We start from the raw sequence: 21,205 nt of genomic DNA, 5'->3' as shown, positions 1-21,205 counted from the left end.
CAGTCCGCTCTCCACATACCAGCTCTCAGTGGGGAGGAGAACATAGTGATGAAGCCAGTTCATAGATGGGGATTATTTGGAGGCTGTGATTGATAATGGCCAATGGGAAATTTGGCCAGGATGCTGGGGTCACACCCCTACTCTTTTCAAGAAATGCCCTGGGATTTTTAATGACCACAGAAAGTCAGGACCTCGGTTTTACGTCTCACCCGATGGACGGTGCCTGTTTACAGTATAGTGTCCCCGTCACTATACTGGGGCATTAGGACCCACATGAACCCCAAGGTGAGCGCCCCCAGCTGGCCCCACTAACACCTCTTCCAGCAGCAGCACTAGTTTTTCCCAGGAGTCTCCCATCCAGGTACTCACCAGGCTCACACCTCCTAAGCTTCAGTGGGCTGCCAGTTGTGAACTGCAGGGTGATATGGCTGCTCGCTGTTGCCTCTTGTAGTAAACGTACCAGGGCTTTCAAACACCAGCCTCTACATCTGAGGCCGAACTCGAGATAAACTAAAATATTTTTTTCCAAAAAACTGCCAAAGGGCACTTTGTTCTAGCAATCCTTTTAAAGTGATTTAGCCGGGGGAGGGGGCACAGATATAGAATAGCCCAGTGTACTAATGGGCAACTAAAAACAAGGAGGAGAGGTTTGTACCTCTGGGGGGAGGTGCAACTGAGGACTCGGGCAAATAGATATTTGCTCTTTCTGGAGGCTGATTTTATTGTCTTTTATTTATAAATTGCCTCGCCCTGTTCCCTGCAACTTTATTTGCTCTGCTTAAATAAGCTGCTTCAATTTACACAGCCTTGAAAGCAAGCAGAAATAAAAATAGATCTTGGCACAGCCTCACCGAGTGACGGAATGAAAGTCTAATCAAAGGTACATATAAAGAAACAGCCTCCAATATGGCCCTACAGGGCGCATGTCTGTTGTTCTCACACGGGATTTCGTAAGACCTTATTTAAAAATTAACTGCAGAAAATTTGGTGTTGAAATATTTCCCCTGATCGGCACTCATTGTATGTTAATTAAAATCCTATTTTGATTCTGAAAGCAGGTGCTATTTAGAAGCTCTTCTGCAGGGCATGTTCAAACACAAATGGAAACACTGTTGCCTCCCTCCTAGACTGGCCCTTAGCTTTTTCGTGCTGCTAAAGAGTATAACGACTAAGAGAGAAAAACTTAAAAATACATTTGTTCTAGTGTCTTTAGACTAGACTAAACATTAAAGGAACCAAACTTTTAACACCAAAAAGCACAAGCAAACTTCAAGACCTCGCCAACAACTGCTAAAGCCTCCTTATTTGGGCCCGTCCTCCGTGACGACCTGAATGTCTTTTCCCTTTGTGTTGATGTTGTAGAAATTCTTTGTGTTATTTCTGTGCGTTCTGAGATAAAATGGTGCATTTATGGAACTGTTTTTTGCGTTTGAAATGAACTGGACTCAAGCTCGTGGCCCACACTGTACAAAGCATTTTTCATAAATTTTCATGAAGACTTTACAGTATATAACAACTTATCCATCACAAATGACTGGTCCTGTGGGAGACATCCATTAAGACTGGAGAATTCATGCCGGTGGTTAAAATGACAACACTTTCCGTTGTTGCTATTTTAGCACTTTTTGTCCCCTCTTAAGGGAACAGTATCTCAAGAATGTGGATCGCAAAGTGAGCTTCACCTTGGGAGCTCCCTACGTGCTCGTTGTTAAAAGTTCCTCCTCGGAGCACAGGGAGAGTCCCGAAGTCCGAGCTGGACAGCCCTCTTCCGCTCTCTGCCCATCTCCAGATGTGTCTGGGGTTCCCCCGAGCTGCAGTGTGCGCCGCCTGGCTTGGGGCGTGTTTGAGATCTTTTGGGGGTGTCCTCACCGTGAAACAGCGACCCCTGCTGCAGCCTGCTGTACTGCTGTGAAAAAAAACACAGACAACGCGCAGAAGAAATGGTGGAAGGTTCAGCCTTTTACCAAGTTCCAGAGGAAAGTATGAGGAAATCTTCAGCCGGACTACGGTGGAATGAGGGTTGTAGGATCGAGGATCGTGGTGATGAGCCAAGTAGATGATCCCTCATTCCAAAATAACTGGGAAAACAATCAAGGACAAATAACTCCCCAAAACTCACAACTGGCTAAAAGCAATAGAAAAATCTTATGTCACAATCATAAAAAAGGAACACTGAGGTCATCTGCAACCAAACTTTATTAATTTACAGTGCACCTAACCCCAGTTATTCAGTAAAAAAGAGTCACAACTTATACATAAATGCTGCCCAGCAACATTAGTAGCAAAATAGGTCAATCAAAAATTTGTAATGGAAACATACAGAAATTGGATTCTGGGGACAATTTTATATAAAACACTTCCCAATCTCAATTTAATTTCATGCAGGTTTGCAAACTGAACTGACGTCTGCATTTCAGGTGCACTTGTTTGAATTACACAGTTCTCCGATAAGCAGTACAGCTCGCGTTTCACTGGACATCGATCCATCTTGCTAGTATATAATTACTTTCCCATTTTGTACTTCTTCTTGACAGTAGGTGAAAAAAGCATATTCAGCCTCTTTTTTCCAGGCAAGTCCTTCTCCTGACATAACACGCTGCTTTTAATTACATTGTTCAAACAGGAAAAAAATCCAAGATACAAAATTGATCTGTGACCAGTACAGTACAGGTCATAAAATCTCTTCACCCTGGAACTATCTTTAATCCTCGCACACAGAATGCTGAAAGGAAATTGTGTGACTGAGACTGTTCACACAAACCAAACCTTGATGACGACATGTCTGTACCAAGTTTGTTTTAGTCTTTAGTGCTTCAAGATTGCACAACTACCTGAAGACAGATAAGCTCCCATTTATGACTTTTTCCTAACCTACATAAATCTGACCTTTACACAAGAACGTCAGGTTAGTATTGGAGGTCATGGGTATATATCGAGGTGGGTTTAGAATTGTTTTTCAGCGTCATCACCAAGTCAACAGATATGGGAGAGGATCACTGATACATACTGTGGAGACTGTTTTCACTCTGTGTGAGTGCACCTTTCACAGACAGGGCCAGCAAGTGCTAACATGATCCACTGAACCCCTGGTAAAGATCCACCCAGGCAAAGACATCGTTTTGCTTTCGCTTAGTAAACCAGAAATCATTTCTTTTCAGATGTCATACTCAGCAAGCAAAGTGACCCTTAAAACACTTGTAACAACGGCAGACAAAAGCCAGCTGTAGGATTAAATCAGTTCCAGCAGGTTGGTCACATCTGGGAGTGTGTCAGTCAGTTGGAATCTATGATTTTAGACAATGTTTTTGTAGTTTGAAAACTTCTCAACCAAATCCTCACTATTTTAACTGGATAAGTTCTCCGGCCCTACTGCACTCGCAGTCCACAGCATGCGTTCACTGTGCCCGATTTGAAAAAGAGGGCAGTCCAAAAACAGAAAAGTTGAGCAAGCATCTGATTTAAAAGTCCATTATGGAAAAGTGCACAAATACCATCTGCATACACAGAAAAGTTACAGACGTAGTAGTATGAAATACTACGAACAGTTACGTTTCATAGCCAAAAACAGCTCTTAACCCCTTGAATCACTGAGTTAAAGCAGACATCCAAAACACAACTAAAATGTGACATTTTCAACCTCTGTGATCTACATTTGAATTTTATCTAGCAAATTTGCCATTTGATAAAGAAAACAAGTATTCATTAAATTTATGCACCATGTTGCACCAGCTCAGAACAAGAAAAAAACAACTTAATGGTAGAAAAGCAGATTATAGAGTGAAGTTATTGACTGCAGCAGCACCAACGTCTAGTCTAGTTTTCCAGATCTCAGAGGCTACACTAGGCTGGTCAGTACTGGGATAGGAGACTTCTACAGGAAAATAGATTGCTGAATTAAATCAAGATTAGGTAACAGTGGCTCTTCCACTATATATCATTACAAGACTTCTAACCTTCCAGTACATTAATTCCTAAACTGATCCTTAACGGAGGATTGCAGCTAACTGCTAATCTTCAATTAAGGATTAGCTGAGACAAAGTTGTTAGTGATGTTGGAGGTGATGGACCAGAGCTCTTCCCTCTCGACCTGCATTTCCTCACCAGAGCCCCAGTATGGTGACTTGGGGTCACTGTCCTGCAGGAGGCGCTGTTCTTTGGAAGAAGACAACCTGAGGTCCTGGCTAGGTGGTCATTAAAGATCCTGGGGGCACTGTTCTTAAGAGCAGGGGTGTTAACCCCAAATTCCAGGCCGGCCTCCCTAAACTGCCCCCCAATTCAACTAGTGTAGGAATTTCTCGCTCCTCCCATCCTTTGTAAGGCACTTCGGGAGGGAAAGAGCAACTGAAACGTGAGGAATTATCATCATCATCAGAAAGCGGAACCCGGGGTTTTGAAAATTAAAACACAGAGAGGTTATAAAGGTAACATTCCTAGGCCTGAAGCTCTTTACCATTCCGCCGGGATCACCCTGGAGCTGATGGGGGGGAAAAAAACTCCATTCTAACGCAACGTCTTCGCAGGCTTTCAGGGAACAAGCACGCCGAGCGCCGCACCACGGCCCCTCTTCCCCGGCAGAGGGGGGAGAAGAGCGGCACGGCCCGGCCCGGCCCGGCCCGGCCCGGCTACCCCGCGTGGTGCTGATGCCCACTGCCGTTCTGCGCGGGGCCGGGCGCCTCCGTGCTGGGGGGCTGCACGTTGTCCGCCAGGTTGTGGGCGTGCTCCAGGAACAGGTCCTTGAGCACGCTCAGCTCCTTGCTCAGCAGCTTGATCTTGGCCTCCAGCCGCTCGTTCTCCTCCTTGAGCTCGTTCACGCGCTGCTGGGTGTCCTGGGCCTTCTGCTTGCTGCGCATGCGGCTCTTCTTCACCGCCAGGTTGTTGCGTTCGCGCCGCATGCGGTACTCGTCGCTGTCCTTGTCCGGGTTGGACTTCTTGGACTTGCTGGGCGGCATGGCCTTGCCCCCCCCCGCGGGGCTGACCGGCACCAGCTGGGGCACCTGCTGCAGGCCGCTGGTCTGGGCCTGGATGACACTCACTCCGTTCTGGTCCGCGTGGGGCTTCTGCTGCGAAGGCTTGCTCATTTGGTCCGCCAGCCCCTGCCCCGTTCCGCCCCCCACTGCGCCGTTACCTCGCGGATCTGTCTTGGGAGAGAGGGGCGCTGGCGCGGCCGTCGCGGCCCGGGCTGAACATACAGGCGCCTCCAGAAACCTGATCCGGGGACAGAAAGGGCGAGTTTTACAAGACAAGCTCCGAGTCGGGACAGTCACGTGCTACAGTAGCTCGCAGAGCCCCAGGAGGAATCTTGAATTGGTGGCCTAGAAACTCAGATTATAAACAAAAACTTTATCAGTTAACTGAAAGAAGATTTATTCCTCTACAGTCGAACCTAAAAAAAAAACTTCTCTGGACATGAAACGTATTATCACAACTGCAGTGAAGTACTGGTTTTGTTTACAAGACTGGATTAAACATTAACCCTCCCATCTGCAATGTCACAGTGACTCCTGTTACTATCTCCATTAGATATACGGCAGAAAGCAGACCAGCGCAGCGATCTGTGCTTTTGTTTGGGCAGGACTGATGTGATGTGAGCTTTGCTCACTTGCTTAACTGACAGAGCAGCGTCTAGGTGCCTGGTCCTGCAGAGACTCTGAGCAGCGATTCTTATAGATCGGCCCACATCACCAGTTTCTTACAGGTCAGGAACAATCTGTGTTGCAGATCAATTCAAACAAGTAACATGTCCAGTCAAGGCAATTCTGGTCCCTAAGGACTGACAATTTCTGCTCCGATTGATTTCTAAATGATGTCATTTGACAAATTAACTTAAGAAACTTCCTATGGATGTCTAAATAACTAATTATGTTAACCGTTTAATTAGCTATTCAGCTTGGAATAGAAACCAGAAGACACCAGGTCCTCCAGGAACTCAGTTTTAAAGCCCCTGCTCTAGATCACGCTAGATCAGCAAGAGGACTGAGGACTCCTGGGCTCTAAAATGAAGATAATCCAGCCCAGGTCTTGAATGGATAAAAATCCATCCCTCCCATTTTCTAACTGCTTCTTCCAATTCGGGGTCGTGGGGATGCTGGAGCCTATCCCAGGAAGCAATGGGTGGAAGGCAGGATACACCATTGACAGGACACCAGTCCATTGCAGGGCACACACAGACACAGACTCACACCAGGGCCAGTTTTCCCAAGAGCCAATTAATCTACCAGCAAGTCTTTGGGCTGGAGGAGGAAACTGCAGCACAGAGGAAACCCATACAAACTCCATACAGACAGCACCCCAGGTCTGGATTTAAACTCGGGTCCCCAGCGCTGGGAAAACACTGTGCCACCATAGATGCAAAATCAACTTTTTATTCACTTGTTCTCTCAGTTATGTAATGGATCCATAGCCCTGGTCCTGGAAACCTCAAGTCCAATTAATCTTCCAAAGCCATTAAAAGTTATTAATTATCAGGAAGGCGTGTTGGTTAGTGATGAATTAAACAAGTAATCTGTTCCATTAAGGGAACTCAGGTTTCAGTGATCATAGTTAAATTGTTCCAAGTGTACTGAAATCTTTAAGGATTACACCTGGCCTACAATGATGTGCTTGTGAGCCAATGACTGAAGGTACCCATGAACCCAGAAGGACTGGGACTGTACAGATTTAGAGATCAGCAGGGCTAGGCATCTACACCTTGTGGGTTGTCTGATGCAGTCATCCCAGCCTGCGCCTCGATCAGCCAGGAAGAGCTGTTTATTCAGAAAGAAGGGCAGGACAGCTGAGTTAAGGTCTGTTGCCTCCAGCTGCAGGACACGGTTCCCTCTATAAGTTGGGTATTTCTGACACTCGGGACGGAGCAATCAAGGTGGATCTGCGCAGGCGGCTCCAGGAAGCCCTCAGGCAGCACTGGAGAGTGAAGACCAGCAGAGACAGGTTCTCCGGGAGCAGGGCTGGGAAACGCTGCCACCTGGAACAGCTTCCCAAACGCAGTCCTGGAGGGCAGCAGCTCTGCAGCTTTTCACTCCAGCCCGGTTCTTAATCTAATTATTGGCTTAACTGCAACTGTTTCACAATTTCTCATCAGGCTCTGCTTCGTTTAAACTGGACTACAAAACCTGCATGACTCCAGCCCTCCAGTACTGGAGTTCAAACCCTCTGCTGGGTGGCCTGGACTGCTCCACCCCTCCTGATCGACCCCCTACAACCTCAGGCTCTTGCCCATATCCTTCCCTCTTGAGACCAGTGTCTGTTTCTGGATGCAACAGCAACAGTGTGCTGTCAAAATGACCACGCGTAGGGCCTTCCGATAGCAACCAGGGGATGCGGTTTTCAAATCCCATCTGGAAATATTCATGGCTAATTTTGATTATGGCAATGTACAGGTTTTCAGATCATTTTTGCAGTTTTTGTTCATTTTGGTGTCGTTTCAGGCTGTGCAGCCACTGCGTAAGTCTCTGCAATTGAGTCAAAGCACGAGATATGAGAAAGCAAAGTTGCCAGTACAGTGGCACCAAGAGATTTCTGTTTTGAAATGCTGCTCTAAAAAGCGTGTTAGCACATCCAGTATTATCCCATCAATTGCATCAGGCATAGAAGTGGTACTTTATTTTCATGGAACAAGTAATAGATTTACTTCCCTGCTGAAAAGAGAAGAAAGAAAACACAACGTTTTGGCTGTGGAGCCTTCTTCAGGTGTCATTTTTTTACACACTAGCTTTGCCCTGTACATTGAATAGGGGAGTGCCAGTTTCTGGGTGGTTACCCAGCACTTGGTCCTTCACTGTGCAGCTAGCAGGGCTGTCTGTTCCAAGAAGCTGTTATTTTCAGTTGAATTCAAACCCGCTATAGCAACTTAAAAAAGCTTTATATAATCTCATTGACATAATGAAGATTTTCCCCCACTAATTAAATGTAACTGGGAGGCACAGTGGTGCAGTGGTCAGTACTGCTGCCTTGCAGCGCTGGGGCCCTGCATTCAGTTCTGGGCCTGATGAGCTGTCTGTGTGGAGTCTGCATGTTCTCTCCCCGGGTTCATGAGGGTTTCCTCCTGGTGCTCAGGTTCTCTCACAGTCCAAACACACACTGATAGGTTAACTGGCCTCTGAGAAAGGGGCCACAGTGTTGCGTGTGCCCTGCCATGGACTGGTACCCCACCTTGACTGCCTGGACAGGCCCCGGCTCCCAGATGACACTGTACTGGGAGAAGCGATGAGAAAATGGATGGATGGGTAACGCAACGGGATCCGAGCTCAAATTAAGACGTCTGCGCTGGGTTTTCATTAACTTTATTTGGTCCCTCCATCGGCAACCAATTAACTATACAAAAAAGCAAATATAGGAGGAACACCTCCATCTTTCGCGTCTACTTCCGGGTTCCCAAATTCACCTGCATCCCATGTGACCAAACCCCATAAGTCACATGACCGCGCGGCGCAGAGACTCGGCGTCGCTCGCGAGTCTGGGGAGCTGGTGCCGAGTTTAGATAAATCAAATGTCAACTTTGGAGTTTGGGTTATCTCTCTATAACCCTGGACGAAATACGTATTGGATATGTAGAAATCGTGTTGCCCACGACAAGCAGGCTCAGGTAAGCCGGTCACAGTTTCTTCCTAGAAAACAACATAAACTGTGTGCAGACGATTCTCGTGTCTTGTTTAATCAAGGGGATATATATCCAAATACAAGTCAATCGCTGGGTACTAATGTCAGCCTGCGAATACGTAAAGGATGATTTAGCGTCGTGTGTACATCATTTAAGATGCCCTGCGCATTAGCGCTGCTGTAAAGTGGCGACGAGGTTAAATCCCACGCTGAAAAGAACACAAGTTAAATGTTTCGGCTGTGAAGTCTTCCTCCACTGCGTGGACGAGAAGAAGAAATACGTGCCCCCCCCCCACACCCACACCTGAAGAAGGCTCCACAGGCAAAACACTTCAGCGTGGATCTGGACTCCCAGCTCCCCCGCCTGCCCTTAAACTCCCAGCGCTCATCTACGCATTCTGGTGCTGTTTTAGGTGTTGTTGTTGGCTATTCGAAGACACTAAAAGGGGCCAGGCAGCAGGGCAGAGATGACTGGAGATAAACCCCAGCGGGCGACGTGAACACGTGTGCGGCGTGCATGTGTGTCGCCCGGATTACATCAGCGCGCGCACCCGCCGTGTTGCTCCTGGTTGCATCATCGGCCTCTTCCCCTCGCGCTCCCTGCAGCCTCGGGAAGGGAAAGGGAAACTCCGCGCGCCGCCGCCGCCGCCGCACGAGAGAGCACCGGCACGGGGCAGCTCGCTCCGCGCGACCCCCCTCCCCTCGCTCTCGCTCCGCCGACCCGCGGACGAATGTTACATTTAAACGGGTCTTTTCTTTTTTAAAAAAAGACACTAATCACAATAAATGACTCTCGCCGGGTGCGTGTGTGTGTGGGGGGGTACCAGCTGCATGGATCCGCCCACTGTTCAATAACACGTCGGGTAGCTTCGCTACAAACGCTCCTAACAGCCCGAAACGAGCCTAAAACCGCCGCGACCCCGCCGCCATGACATCCCCACAGACCGATATACCCACCGAGGTCATCGTAAGACGCCTGTTCCTGGTTAAAACTCCGATCCTGGACCGCGTAGTCCTCCCTGAACCCGCGAGTCGACAGCCCACAAGCCTGGGCTCGCTGCTTAGATCGCAAGAGGAAAACAGCGAGAACAGAAATCCTGGTCGGCAGGGAAAATAACCCTCTCTCGCCACTTACCTGGGGCGCTCGCCGGTCCAGCCGAATCTTTAATCGAGGCTCGAAGTCTTTTAATTTTCTTTTTTTTTTCCCCCTCGATACCAAAAAAAAAAAAGTGTGTGTGTGTAAGGGGGGGGTCCTGTTTCTGTTTTGGTGTGGTACGAGAGCTGGTGTCAGTATTGCGAAATCGAGCTCCCCGTGTAGGGGAATCTGTCAGCTGAGCCAATGGCCGGTGCGCGTCAGCCCGGGGTGACGCAAGGCGCCCGCTGAGCGGCAGCCCGGCCGGCCAATCCGGGGAGGCCGCCGCGGCGCCGGGGGGGGAGGGCACTGCTGCGGGATGTGCGCGCAACTTCCGCATAGACGCGCAGGGTGTCAACAGCGAAAGCTCCCAGTCACAGGTCAAATAAGGAGCGTGTGCGCCCGAACAATGCCCATACTGTACCTTCACTGTTTAGGTTCAGACGCATGTTCAGTTGGAAGGGTGGAGGGGAGATATTTGAAGGAAGTCTCAGTTCTGGGAATCCGGCTGTTAAGAAAATAAGACTCGGTTATTGTTTGTCTGGTTCTCGGAGAGGTGCTGAAAGCTCGCCTCATCGTTTAAAATGTAGACACGGGTGTTGTTGGGTTTTTTTTTATACCATCTTTGACCCTTGGGTTTCGAGAACATTATGGAACGATGACGCGGATTCCGGAGAAGGTCTCTTAAAATAATAAAACTGAAACTGTAACGTTTAAACATAGTGTAGCTTTCTTTTTACAGGGCAGGGGAATAGTACAGATTAAACGAGCAAAATAGCAGGTGCGGCAACAGCATGTCCTTTAAACAGTAAGAGTACAGATGTTTTAACTTTTTTTCGCACGGATTTTACATTTTGTCGCTTTAAAACAAGCGGTCATGACACTTTGGAATATCGGTATTTATGTACACAATCTATTCCACACCTTCCAACACACAATTCAGTGGAAAAGGGTTAATAAAAATATTAAGGAAAAGGGAAAACTCGTGATTGCATGAAATATTCGAACCATATGCTCTAACCAGGTGCCCAAAATTACTTTCACATTGCCACACAAGAAGTTCATTGGGCTCTGTGTCCAATGATAATTCTTCACCATAAATGCATCTGTCCCATTCAGGTAGTGAATTTCATGCAAGGATTCAGCCATGAAGACCAAGGAGGTCTCAAAATATTGCAGAGATGTTGTAGAAAAGCACAAATCAGGAGAAAGCTATAAGGAATTCAAAAACACTGTATATCCCTGAGCCCTGTGAAGTCACTCATTAAGAAGTGGGATTTGTGTCATACAGATGGCATGGTGGTGCAGCTATTAGCATTGCTGCCTTGCAGTGCTGGGGCCCTGGGTTCAGTTCTGGACCTGGGGTGCTGTCTATATGGAGTTTGCATGTTCTTGCTGTGTTGGCGCTGGTTTCTTTCAGGTCCTCTGGTTCCCTCCCACAGTCCCAAACATACTGCCAGGTTAATTGGCTTCCCATACAGGGTGCACCCTGCCTTGAGCACTTTGCTTGCCACAATAGGCTCTGGCTTCTCTGTGACCCTGAATTGGCTGAAGAGATTAGATGGATGTGTATTGTACCACCCAGACACTGTCTAGAGGGTGCCGTCCCTGCTAAGTGAGAAGCCAGGCAAGGAGGAAACTGGAAGGGAGGGAACCGTGAGGCCGACTGTGACTTTGAAAGGGTTTCAGACTTCCTTGTTGTTGTTGTTGTTGTTGTTGTTGTCCGAGATGGAAGAAAATGTGTGCGAGTCAACAATACCCCAGCTGCTCCTTAAAGGGGGCCTGTATGGAAGAGTGGGGAAAATCCACGTCCGTTCCCACATGGGAGCATGCAGCAGCGTTTAAGTGATTCTGCAAATGTGCGACAAAAGGTTTTGTGGGCAGGCAAGACAAAAGCGGAACTTGGTGGCCTAAATCGCAAAGTGTAAACATGGTGCATCATTCAGTCAGTACGATACCTACTGTCAGGCTTGGCTGTGGCGGCTTTATGTGAAGAGTCCTGACTCGAATCCTATTGATAAACTATAATCGCAGGGGGTTCGGCATGCCAGTTCCTGCCAGGCACTCACTCCTATGGCACAGGACCACTATACTGCTCCCCTTTGAGGTCTGAACATCCTCTTGGGATAGCCCACGCCACCCCTACAGCAGCTGAAGGTGCTGGGCTTCTCTGTGCGCAGTCATGTAGAATACTCTTGTGCTGAAAGCTGTGCCTCAGTCATGCTTGAAGTCTGAAAGATCCAAATTTCTAATGGCACTTTTTAAAACAGCTCCAAACGTCTACTATTTTTTTTTTTCCCCAAAACAACTCTGGAAAGAGGACGTTGCCGTGGTGAAGTTCAAAACTGTGAGCAGGGCAGAACCCTCTAGGGTGGGATGTGGACAGATCAGAAATGGGGAAAAGGTCGTTCTGTCAAAAGAAATTTCCAATTAAGGTAAGTCCACTGCATTTCTAATGTGACGTCTCCCTTTATTTTTTTTAAAAAGAAACAAACCTATGAAGATTTCATGAGCTTTTTTATTAATCAATTGCTTCGCCCTTGGGGAGAGAGTGAAGATACATTTACAGTTTAACAGAAACTTAGTTACTATTAATAATTTACTTCCCTTTGACTTTTTCCATACCTTACAGTTTTCACAAGGAAAGTGTTCAATAACAAAAGAAACAAGATTGTTTAGTCCAAAATGATTAACAAGAGTAATAAAAACACCCCTTAGTGTACATTAGTTTAATGCTGTAGTTGACAAATATGTACGAATTAGCAGAGCCGCAGTGAAACACAATTAGGCAGGTATTGGTGCTTTACTTTACTCCCCTGACATAAATGATGATTGCAAAGGAACAAGTCAGGGTTTACTCCATGCTGAAAAGAGAAGAAAGAAAACACAATGTTTTGGGTGTGGAGTCTTCTTTGGGCGTCATAAATGATGACCTGCAGGCATGATGTGTCACATAACAAGCTGTTCTTCAAAGAGTGGAGGAAGGGGTTAAGTTGTAAAAGCACAAATGATACACACCAACATATTTAGCATTTCACAAATTACTTGATCAATGTCAGCGTGTGGAAATGTAATATTTGTGGATTTGTAACCCCCCTGGTACCCCCAAACTCTTTCCAACTCTGAGTTCTGTAACTTTCTGAAAAAGGACTTACTAGATATCGGGATCTAAACCTAAACACAAAAGGGTTACATGATCTAAACCAAATATAAAGAAACTGTTGGTAATATCTGAAAAACAATGCTCTCTGGATGCCAGGGAGTATCACCCCATTGTGTTTTCTAACAGGGAGAACAAAGGCCATTTAGAGGTCTCTTCTGTCTATCATATATATTCTTTGGGTGAAAATTAATTTGAGATGGATCATTAGATGAACCAGGAAACAGGAGATGAACCTTATGGTATTTCTTACACCATAAGGTGAGTATTAACATTATTAGGCCAAAGAAAGGAGAGACAGAGCACTGGTCCTGAAAATAAAACTTAATAAGCAATAAGCAGTAGTAACTGATAACTGAAAGTAATACCGAGATGTATATTTACTGGTACGTGCTCTTGGTTTCTTGCATTTTCTTCTAACAATCACCCATCGTTTTCAGCACCTGCTTTTTTCCTGAACGGCGACGCAGAACATTGCCCACAGTAAAAATGTTACTAATGAGATGTTTTTTATCGTCGTTATGAACACCGCCATGCTTAAATCTCTACTGTGTTTGGGGACCTCCACCTGAAACACTGAGTCCACAGGGACACTGTGCACAGCCCTCGCACAGAGCGCTGCGATGCGGTGCGGTGCAGTACTGTCAGCTCGTACCTTTTATAGAATTTTCTGTTGTCGATACTTGGATGTTCAGAACACGTTTTTCGAAACATGTTTTCAAACAGCTGTGCAAAGGGTACTAGAAAGTGAAAACCTAAAAAAAAAAGTCAGAATCTCACTAACCTCCTTAGAGTCGGGTCGATAATCAACAGACAATCTTTTTGACATCTTGCCCTCTGTTGACTTTGAGCGAGTCTGTGTTTCATTGCTCTTACGGTTGCTTTTGAATACTTAACGGATATCGTCTGTTTCAGTTGAGCAATTCAAAATCCAGCCTGATAAAAGGAATGCTCTGTGATACAGCAACGCGCCAGATCGGAGGCACCTTTGTTTTTTTATAGTCTCGGTTGCTTTCTGATGAGCGCACGCAGGGCACCGTTTGCGGTCACCGTTGAAATTCAATGGTTGGTTAATCAGGACTTCAGAAAAAGCGTAAAGCGGGGTAACCCGAGTGTATTCGCTCTCAGTGCTTGAGGCTACAGACTTCCTCCAGCAGTAACAAGTTCTCCGCGAAACAACAGAGGGAGCTCCCCGCTCAGGAAAGGCAGAGTCACGATTCAGGCCGTCGCTAGCTAGGAGTCTGACTTGTGCCAAGTCTCGGAGAGCGAGCTTCAGGTCACCGGCTGAATCGCAGCCGTTGTAGTCGATTTCACACAGCACAGTGAGATTACTATGATAGCATCATGTACAATCATCTCACTCGAATAATAAAGGTGATATCATAAAAGCCTCAAGTTTTCTTGAAATATAGTGTTTTTTATATTATTCATTGTTGCCTTTTCCTTACTAAAACATTACCGCAGTGCTTGAAAACAAAGAACTATCAACATCTGTTCAATTGTATTGTTTTAATTTAATAACGGAAATTACCTCCATAGTGTTTTCATTATGTTCTCTTCATTATTAGTATATTATTACTTACATGTAATAGTATGCAAGTTTCTACATTACACCACGGTGTACATATACAGCTAGAAAATATCTGGGAAATATCGGACTTTAGTTCAACTGCCTTCATTATGTCCTTAAAATGTGAAATTATGAGGATTGTATTTTTAAGCTTTTAAGTCGAAAATGTGTCCTTTGACTTCTTAACAGACAATTCCAACAATTGTCTCGAAAAAGCGATTTGCAGGCAGACAAAATATATTTAAGTGCCAAATGCCAAAATGTTGCAATGTTGGCAAAATATAGTACAGCCACCCTAACGTGAATCAATTGCATTTATTAAGCAATTTCACTACTCCGCGATTCTAACAAGTAACTAGAAGAAACCTTTAACCTTGTTTTCTTGATGCTGGTTAATGTGTGTATTAATAATAATAATAAGAAGAAGAAGAATGCATCATCATTTCATTTTTACTTGAATGTAATGTCGAAGATACACTACCACACTTCGCTACGCACACATATGCTTTGGTACGGAGACGTTAAATTTTCAAGAAAACGATCAGCTTTCAGAATAAATCAGTTTGTTCGCACAATGCAGTTTACGCGGAATAAATCAAGCAATGCTGGTACAGTTTCAGCACAAGAACTAACTTGTTACTGTGACCCAGAATGATTCGGTGAAAGCGTTTCAGTAATTCGTCCAAGCTTGGTGTAGAAGTGGAGTTCGGTGACAGCGTTGTGACTAGGGGATATGTACCTACACTCAGATAACAGGATGTGAAAAGACTGGCTGACTGTCGGGGGGGAGTTTAAAATTCCCAACACAGCTTATTGCTTCTCCGGTTAAGTACAGGTTGGTGTTCCCTGCACCCTAGCTGCCGCATACTGGGCTAACCACGGGCTCCTGGGACCCCTCTTGTAGTAGCAGCCCATGGGGAACTCACCTAGACGTTTGTCTTTAGGTTCCCAACTCTTACAGTTGCCTAGAAACCTATAGGTCATCTACAGATTCTTTTTTTCCCCCTAAGGGACAAATATGCAAATCCGCAAAACAAAGTGTGGAAAAAAAAACTCCCCACCGGGACTCTTGATTTAGAAACAAAATCCCTTCATCAGACATAACGGGTACAGGGAATTCCATCTGCCGTGTGGTAAAATACAGTTACAAACCGACACTCCGAGGTAGCCCTTCGTGTGGTACTGTGCAGTGAAGTCATACTTATAGGGGAAAATCTCGTTATACTGTAGAGTAACTACTAATAGACAATCAATAAAGATCGACTCTCGACTTGAAGTATTGTCTGGAAAACGGTCTAATGCAATAGTGCATATTTTAAAGTCCTCCCTCCCCAATGACACGCCGCAGATATTGAAATCATTGTAGCGGTATCTAATCAGCTGTAGTTCACATTCAAGGGGAGGAGCGCCGCTGGAACACTCTGTGCGTTTCGACAAGTCACGTCGGCGTGTCGAGGAGGTCTGTCCGGGCTGATCGCGGTATGGGAAGATACCCAGACACGGCAGGTTTGCGCTGGCTGGCTGGCTGGCGGGGGGACGGACCGCAGCAACAGGAACATCAAACAGTAGAAAGAAAAAAAGAAGTAAACGAAATTGTCCTCGTGTCCCCTTTTCCCAGCCCGCTGTCACCTGAATTTTTTTAAATCGGAATTGTGATTCGGAGCCGCTATTGCAAACAAAGCAGAGAAGGGCTATTCATTAATACTTTCTTCTTTGAGAGCGTTTGTAAAAGAGCTGCAGTGTCACTCTGTCACATTAATTAAAATGTTCACCTAGGCACCAGCCCCTTCTTCAAGGTGCACGGTTTTCATTATGACTTTTACTGTAGTTTTAGCCCTCACTCGGTGCTTGGATCCCTGAAGAAAATGAGTTGCTGGTAGTATAGTATACCCTGCAATGCACAGTTTTGCATTGTAGTTTAACCAGAGTTGGGTACATACAATTTATACAGTAGCGTATATAAAAATAACAAACCTATTGCAAAATCCGCATACCCAACAGCAATTACTGTTTATTCCTGTTCTACCTCGACTCCTGCTGTAAAGAACACTCATGTTTAGCGATATTAATATAGCATTTTCCAACTACTCTTTCACTTATATAGGCGGACTTTTATATTGCTAATCTAATTGTTGCCAAATCTTACGAAGGGACCACTTAACCAATATTGCTATTCAGTTTTATTACATTATGTAGTATAAAGTGAAACCGACGGTATTATACCGCATACAGAATATAAGAGACTCGTACTCGTATGTACTTAAACTGTTAGGCAAATTTGCCCACATATATGTGTGTATATCATACACTTATCGATATGATTTTTCGAAGCTAACTTACATTCATAGCTATAATACATACATAAGGCTCGCAGATATCATAACGATTTCGCAGCGTCAAACCCATATTTTTATGGGATATCGATTACATCTAAATACATCCAGGCAATACATCATGCACTTTTTCGACAGAATGTTTAATCCTGAATGAACATGATATCGAATGAATATTCAATTGGGGGGGGGGTATCCGTATTCATTGCAATGTATTTTAGAATTCCATCAGCCAAGGTATGTTCCTAAAAATAAAATCCCTTTGAATTTTTAAGTTAATTTATTTTACATGCACTTATTTTAGACGGTTCTAGGGGAACTGCCCCCGCTCTTTTAAAGTACCCTCGGGTAAAGTTCAGTCGGTAGGGAATTCTGTTCCAGGCGCACTAGGACCCTGAAGAGCAGGCGGCCTCCTCTACAGCACGGTATATATATCACTGAGTCGGGAGAGTAAATCAGTTGTGAGCTACTGGGGCTTACAAACCAAGTGAGACTAAGGAACTGCCTTTTGGAAAGCATTCCTGTTTCAGTTTGCACTGTCGAAGCCCGCCCGATCTATAGCGGCAGACCAGACCTGAACTGCTTCTCGCCCAGCCACTCACCTACAGTACCTGGCCGCAACCTGAGCTTGCTTGAATTCCCCGAGCCATCGCGGCTTTCTGCGGCACTGCGAGCAAGCTGGATTCTCGGAGCTCTTCACCATGCCTGGCTGGTTTTAGATACTCCATGGAGCAGCCCAATTTCTACGAGGTCGACCCTCGGCCCCTGATGAGCAGCATTCCCCCGAACCAGCAAAGTGCCTTCTGCTACAAAGAGCCTCCAGCGGCCGGAGACATCAGCGAGATCTGCGAGAACGAGAACTCCATAGACATCAGTGCCTACATCGACCCCGCGGCCTTTAACGACGAGTTTCTGGCTGATTTATTCCACAACAGTGCGAAGCAAGACAAAGCCAAGCTGGCTAGCGGCGAGTTCGGCTACGCCAGCGGCGGCCACGGCGGCCCCGTGACCCACCCGCAGGTCTACGGCTGCATGTCGAACTACATGGACACGGCAAAGCTGGACCCCATCTACGACCATCCTTCCGCCACGAGAATCCGACCTGTGGCGATCAAGCAAGAGCCCAGGGAGGACGAAGACACTAGCCAGTCTGCCATGCCGCCGACCTACCATCACCCCCAGCACCACCCCCACTCCCACCCCCAGCACCTCTCGCATCTCCAGTACCAGATCGCGCACTGCGCCCAGACCACCATGCACCTGCAGCCCGGCCACCCGACGCCCCCCCCGACCCCGGTACCCAGCCCGCACCACCAGCAGAACAGCCTCCCGGGGGGCTCCATGAAGATGATGGGCGGCGGAGACCGGAGCAAAGCCAAGAAGCACGTCGACAAGAACAGCACGGAGTACCGCCTTCGGAGAGAGCGCAATAACATAGCGGTCAGGAAAAGCAGGGACAAGGCGAAGATGCGCAATGTAGAAACCCAGCAGAAGGTGATCGAGTTGTCAACCGACAACGAAAGACTGCGAAAGAGGGTGGAGCACCTCACCAGAGAGTTAGAGACATTAAGGGGCATCTTCAGGCAACTCCCCGATGGCTCCTTGGTCAAGGCTATGGGCAACTGTGCGTAAAAAGGAACTCGGAACTTTGCAGGACTCTTCACTGGTATGATTTCTGCTGGGTCTTATAGCCACAGATGTGACAGATTCTCGAACCTTTATTTTTTTAAGGAGCCAGGCAGCTGAGGTATACATGTATGTGCCTTTTGTACAAAACGATAAGCTCATTTTTTCCCACACTTTTAAGTGTTATCAGTGGAGGTTTTAAGTGTTTTCGTGCCTTAAATGTAAGAAAGCGCCCGCCAGTGTGTTTGTTAGCTAAGCAAAAACATATCAGTGCAGCTAAGGTAGGCTACAATTGTAATTTTTAATCTTTGTTCATGTTTTAAAACTTCAGATCTCCTCATAATGCCTATTTTTGTCAAAATACCATATGCGCTGTGCCTTAAGAAAACTATTTAAAAATAATATGCGCACGATATTTCTAAATATGCTGTTTTTGTGCTTGTCAACACCAATATTAAGTACTTAAGCTTTAAGGAATTTCTTGACGTGCGCAAAAAGTTGAAAATCTTTTGCTTTTTCACACCTGTCCGAAAACAGCATATTTAAATTTTGGGTACATTTGCCTTAAACGTTTCAGTCAAGGTCTAAGAATTAACTTTTTATTTTCATGCGCGGTGGAAGGGGAAAGATAACGACTGAATTATGAGACGCCAAAGTAAAGGACTGGAACGCAAGTGCTATAATCTTGTTTCTGTTTCTGCTTCATATAAGCAGGTTGTCAATGCACTATACTGTATGTCGTCAGAATACGAGTAAATGAAGCACATTGTGTTTTCGAAATGGCAATAGGCTCGGGTGTAGTTCTATTAAACGTCTCTCAATGTATGCTTTTGGATTTTAGCCTTACATTTATACTGTACAATTCAGAATGTGAAAGAATGCCTTACACAGTGTCTGTTGCCATCTACATGATTCCATATAAAGATCATTTTGGTGTGCTTTCTCACTGATTTTGCAGTGAAATACTGTTCTCTAGAAATCTGCTCGATGATGTTGGTTTCTGCGCACTGTGTTTCGTTCTCTCGAGCAGAAACCCGGATTAAGTGCCTTCTCCACCTTTCTTTTTCTTCACGATATCACTGGTCGAAAGTTTTGGAAATAAAAGTAAAGCAAGCACTTTTTACAAATGACATTTTGCCGTGTAATACAAATATTTTAAGTACGTTTAAATTGTAAAATAAAAATATACATGATATATGCCAAAAATTATTGAAAAATATAATAAATGAAAGCCTTGTGTTATATCTTGTTGTTACGTCTCTTTTATTCTAAGACCAAATTGATTTTTTTGTTATTTTTGCTGTTAGACTGCTGCTTTTCTACACCCGCGAAGTAAGTCAATAGTATTTTATCATCTTTGAACTCAGCAGAAGGTAAAAAAAAACATTGGATTAATTTCACTTCAGTTGTCTGACAAGCGCAGCTATCAATTTACCACGTACATTATTTTAAATCTAAATATTATTTCTTTAAAATGCTTCGCCATTACGCTATATAATGTATAAAATAAAATCGAATAACATACTTACAATTATGTAATTTATTGGGATTCGTTTTTATTAATTCGGTATATCTTTTTATTAAATATTCCTGTAAAATCTCTGTCACAGTTGTGGTAGTGCTCCAAAAAGTGTCGGTAGATGGCGCTTTATAAACACTAGTAAGTAGAGGTTGGCGATCATCGCTTTTCCAATAGTAGCAATTTAAATTCGGGTTATTGATAGGGTGACATTAATTTTTCAATGTTTATTATTTTGTGCAACACGTTGTGCGCATAACCATTAAACAGACTCATATCATATTGTCAAAAGTGTGTATAATTTTAAATATTTGTGCACCTGTAAAGTGTAAATGTGGTATGACAAAGACATACGTTTTTGGAAAGATCAGATATTTACAGCAGTCGTTAATTGTAAATTATTGCTTTATATGTTCTCTTAAAATATCTGCAACAAAACCTTTATATTCAGAAAAGGAACTTTCTGATGACTGTTTTCTTTGCAATTTAACAAGCGGAAACATCTCAAGATTTATACTTTTTCTGCACGAAACATCAAAGTACTTTAAATCATGGAAGAATGTGAAACATTCAAACAACTTTTCCATTCAAACCTGGCAATGCATATATGAACGTGTCATTCTCTGTTCATTCTAAACATTATGGTGATTTCTTTCTGTTTACTTCAAATGAACATGCACGCATTTTAAACGACAAGCATACGCTGCTAAATCATGTTCTCCGACTGATGGGGAGACAGAACTTGTGTTTCCTAGTATAGATCGTAACCTAATGAACCATATTTTGTGGTGCAGTGGATTCTGTGAAAGTGAATCCTTTCAGCAATGTCAGTTGTTTAAACCTAATACAAAGTACATTATTTAAATTTTGGACCATAGTTCCACCTTTAAAATGAGCATTTTGTTAATGTACATTATATTAATCTAGTGGCTGTGCGTTGTCTGGCTTTGTGCCAGTACTGGGGTGAAATAATTCCATGTGGAAGATTATGCACTTAGACGTGAGCATTACGGAGTGGCACAGTAAGTATTACTGCTGTCTCACAGCTCGTGAGTCCCGGGTTCGATTCCACCCAGGAGTACCTTCTCCATGGAGCCTGCCTGGTTTCCACATGTTGGGTTTTCACCAGGTGCTCCAGATCCCTTCCACAGCCAGAAGCCGTGCTGTCTGGGTTATCTGAAGTCTGTAAATTGCCCCCTGTGTGTGCCCAGCATTGCCCATTATTTGCTGGAGTCATCGTGAGCCTGTACTTGACTATGCAGTTACTGAA

The 21,205-nt window shown here is 45.0% G+C and overlaps 2 protein-coding genes and 2 long non-coding RNA genes across 5 annotated transcripts in view; 2 read left to right on the top strand and 2 right to left on the bottom strand.

Moving 5' to 3' along the window:
* Window positions 1–2,178: 2,178 nt before the first annotated feature.
* On the bottom strand, window positions 2,179–9,947 carry cebpg (CCAAT enhancer binding protein gamma). Of its 2 annotated transcripts, none has more exons than XM_088613672.1 (2): window positions 9,731–9,947; window positions 2,179–5,205 (listed from the first exon to the last, which is right to left on the bottom strand). In XM_088613672.1, the coding sequence occupies exon 2, from the start codon at window positions 5,076–5,078 to the stop codon at window positions 4,623–4,625; it is 456 nt and encodes a 151-aa protein (XP_088469798.1). In that variant the 5' UTR covers window positions 5,079–5,205; window positions 9,731–9,947; the 3' UTR covers window positions 2,179–4,622. The 2 variants fall into 2 exon arrangements, with proteins under 2 accessions (XP_088469798.1, XP_088469799.1); XM_088613673.1 differs by lacking the exon at window positions 9,731–9,947 and adding an exon at window positions 9,553–9,724.
* LOC148644253 (uncharacterized) overlaps window positions 8,429–21,205 on the top strand; it is a 107,079-nt gene continuing 94,302 nt past the window's right edge. The window contains exons 1-2 of the long non-coding RNA XR_015928644.1: window positions 8,429–8,581; window positions 12,046–12,162. This is a non-coding gene — a long non-coding RNA (uncharacterized LOC148644253). The remainder of the gene's footprint in view (window positions 8,582–12,045; window positions 12,163–21,205) is intronic.
* LOC148644255 (uncharacterized) lies at window positions 12,228–16,028 on the bottom strand. Its single transcript, XR_015928641.1, has 2 exons — window positions 13,672–16,028; window positions 12,228–12,591 (listed from the first exon to the last, which is right to left on the bottom strand). It is a non-coding gene; the product is annotated as an uncharacterized LOC148644255 (long non-coding RNA).
* cebpa (CCAAT enhancer binding protein alpha) lies at window positions 17,235–19,660 on the top strand. The gene has a single exon (XM_088613671.1). It carries the CDS (start codon window positions 17,517–17,519, stop codon window positions 18,420–18,422), a length of 906 nt encoding a protein of 301 aa, XP_088469797.1. The 5' UTR covers window positions 17,235–17,516; the 3' UTR covers window positions 18,423–19,660.

This window comes from Lepisosteus platostomus, chromosome 20, assembly GCF_059453375.1.
Source record: "Lepisosteus platostomus isolate fLepPlt1 chromosome 20, fLepPlt1.hap1, whole genome shotgun sequence".
Taxonomy (NCBI): Eukaryota; Metazoa; Chordata; class Actinopteri; order Semionotiformes; family Lepisosteidae; genus Lepisosteus; species Lepisosteus platostomus.
This window is presented reverse-complemented; position numbering and strand designations above follow the sequence as displayed.

Excerpts from the sequence above, each read along its gene's own strand:
- cebpg (XM_088613672.1), bottom strand. The coding sequence starts at position 5,078 with ATGAGCAAGCCTTCGCAGCAGAAGCCCCACGCGGACCAGAACGGAGTG.
- cebpa (XM_088613671.1), top strand. The coding sequence starts at position 17,517 with ATGGAGCAGCCCAATTTCTACGAGGTCGACCCTCGGCCCCTGATGAGC.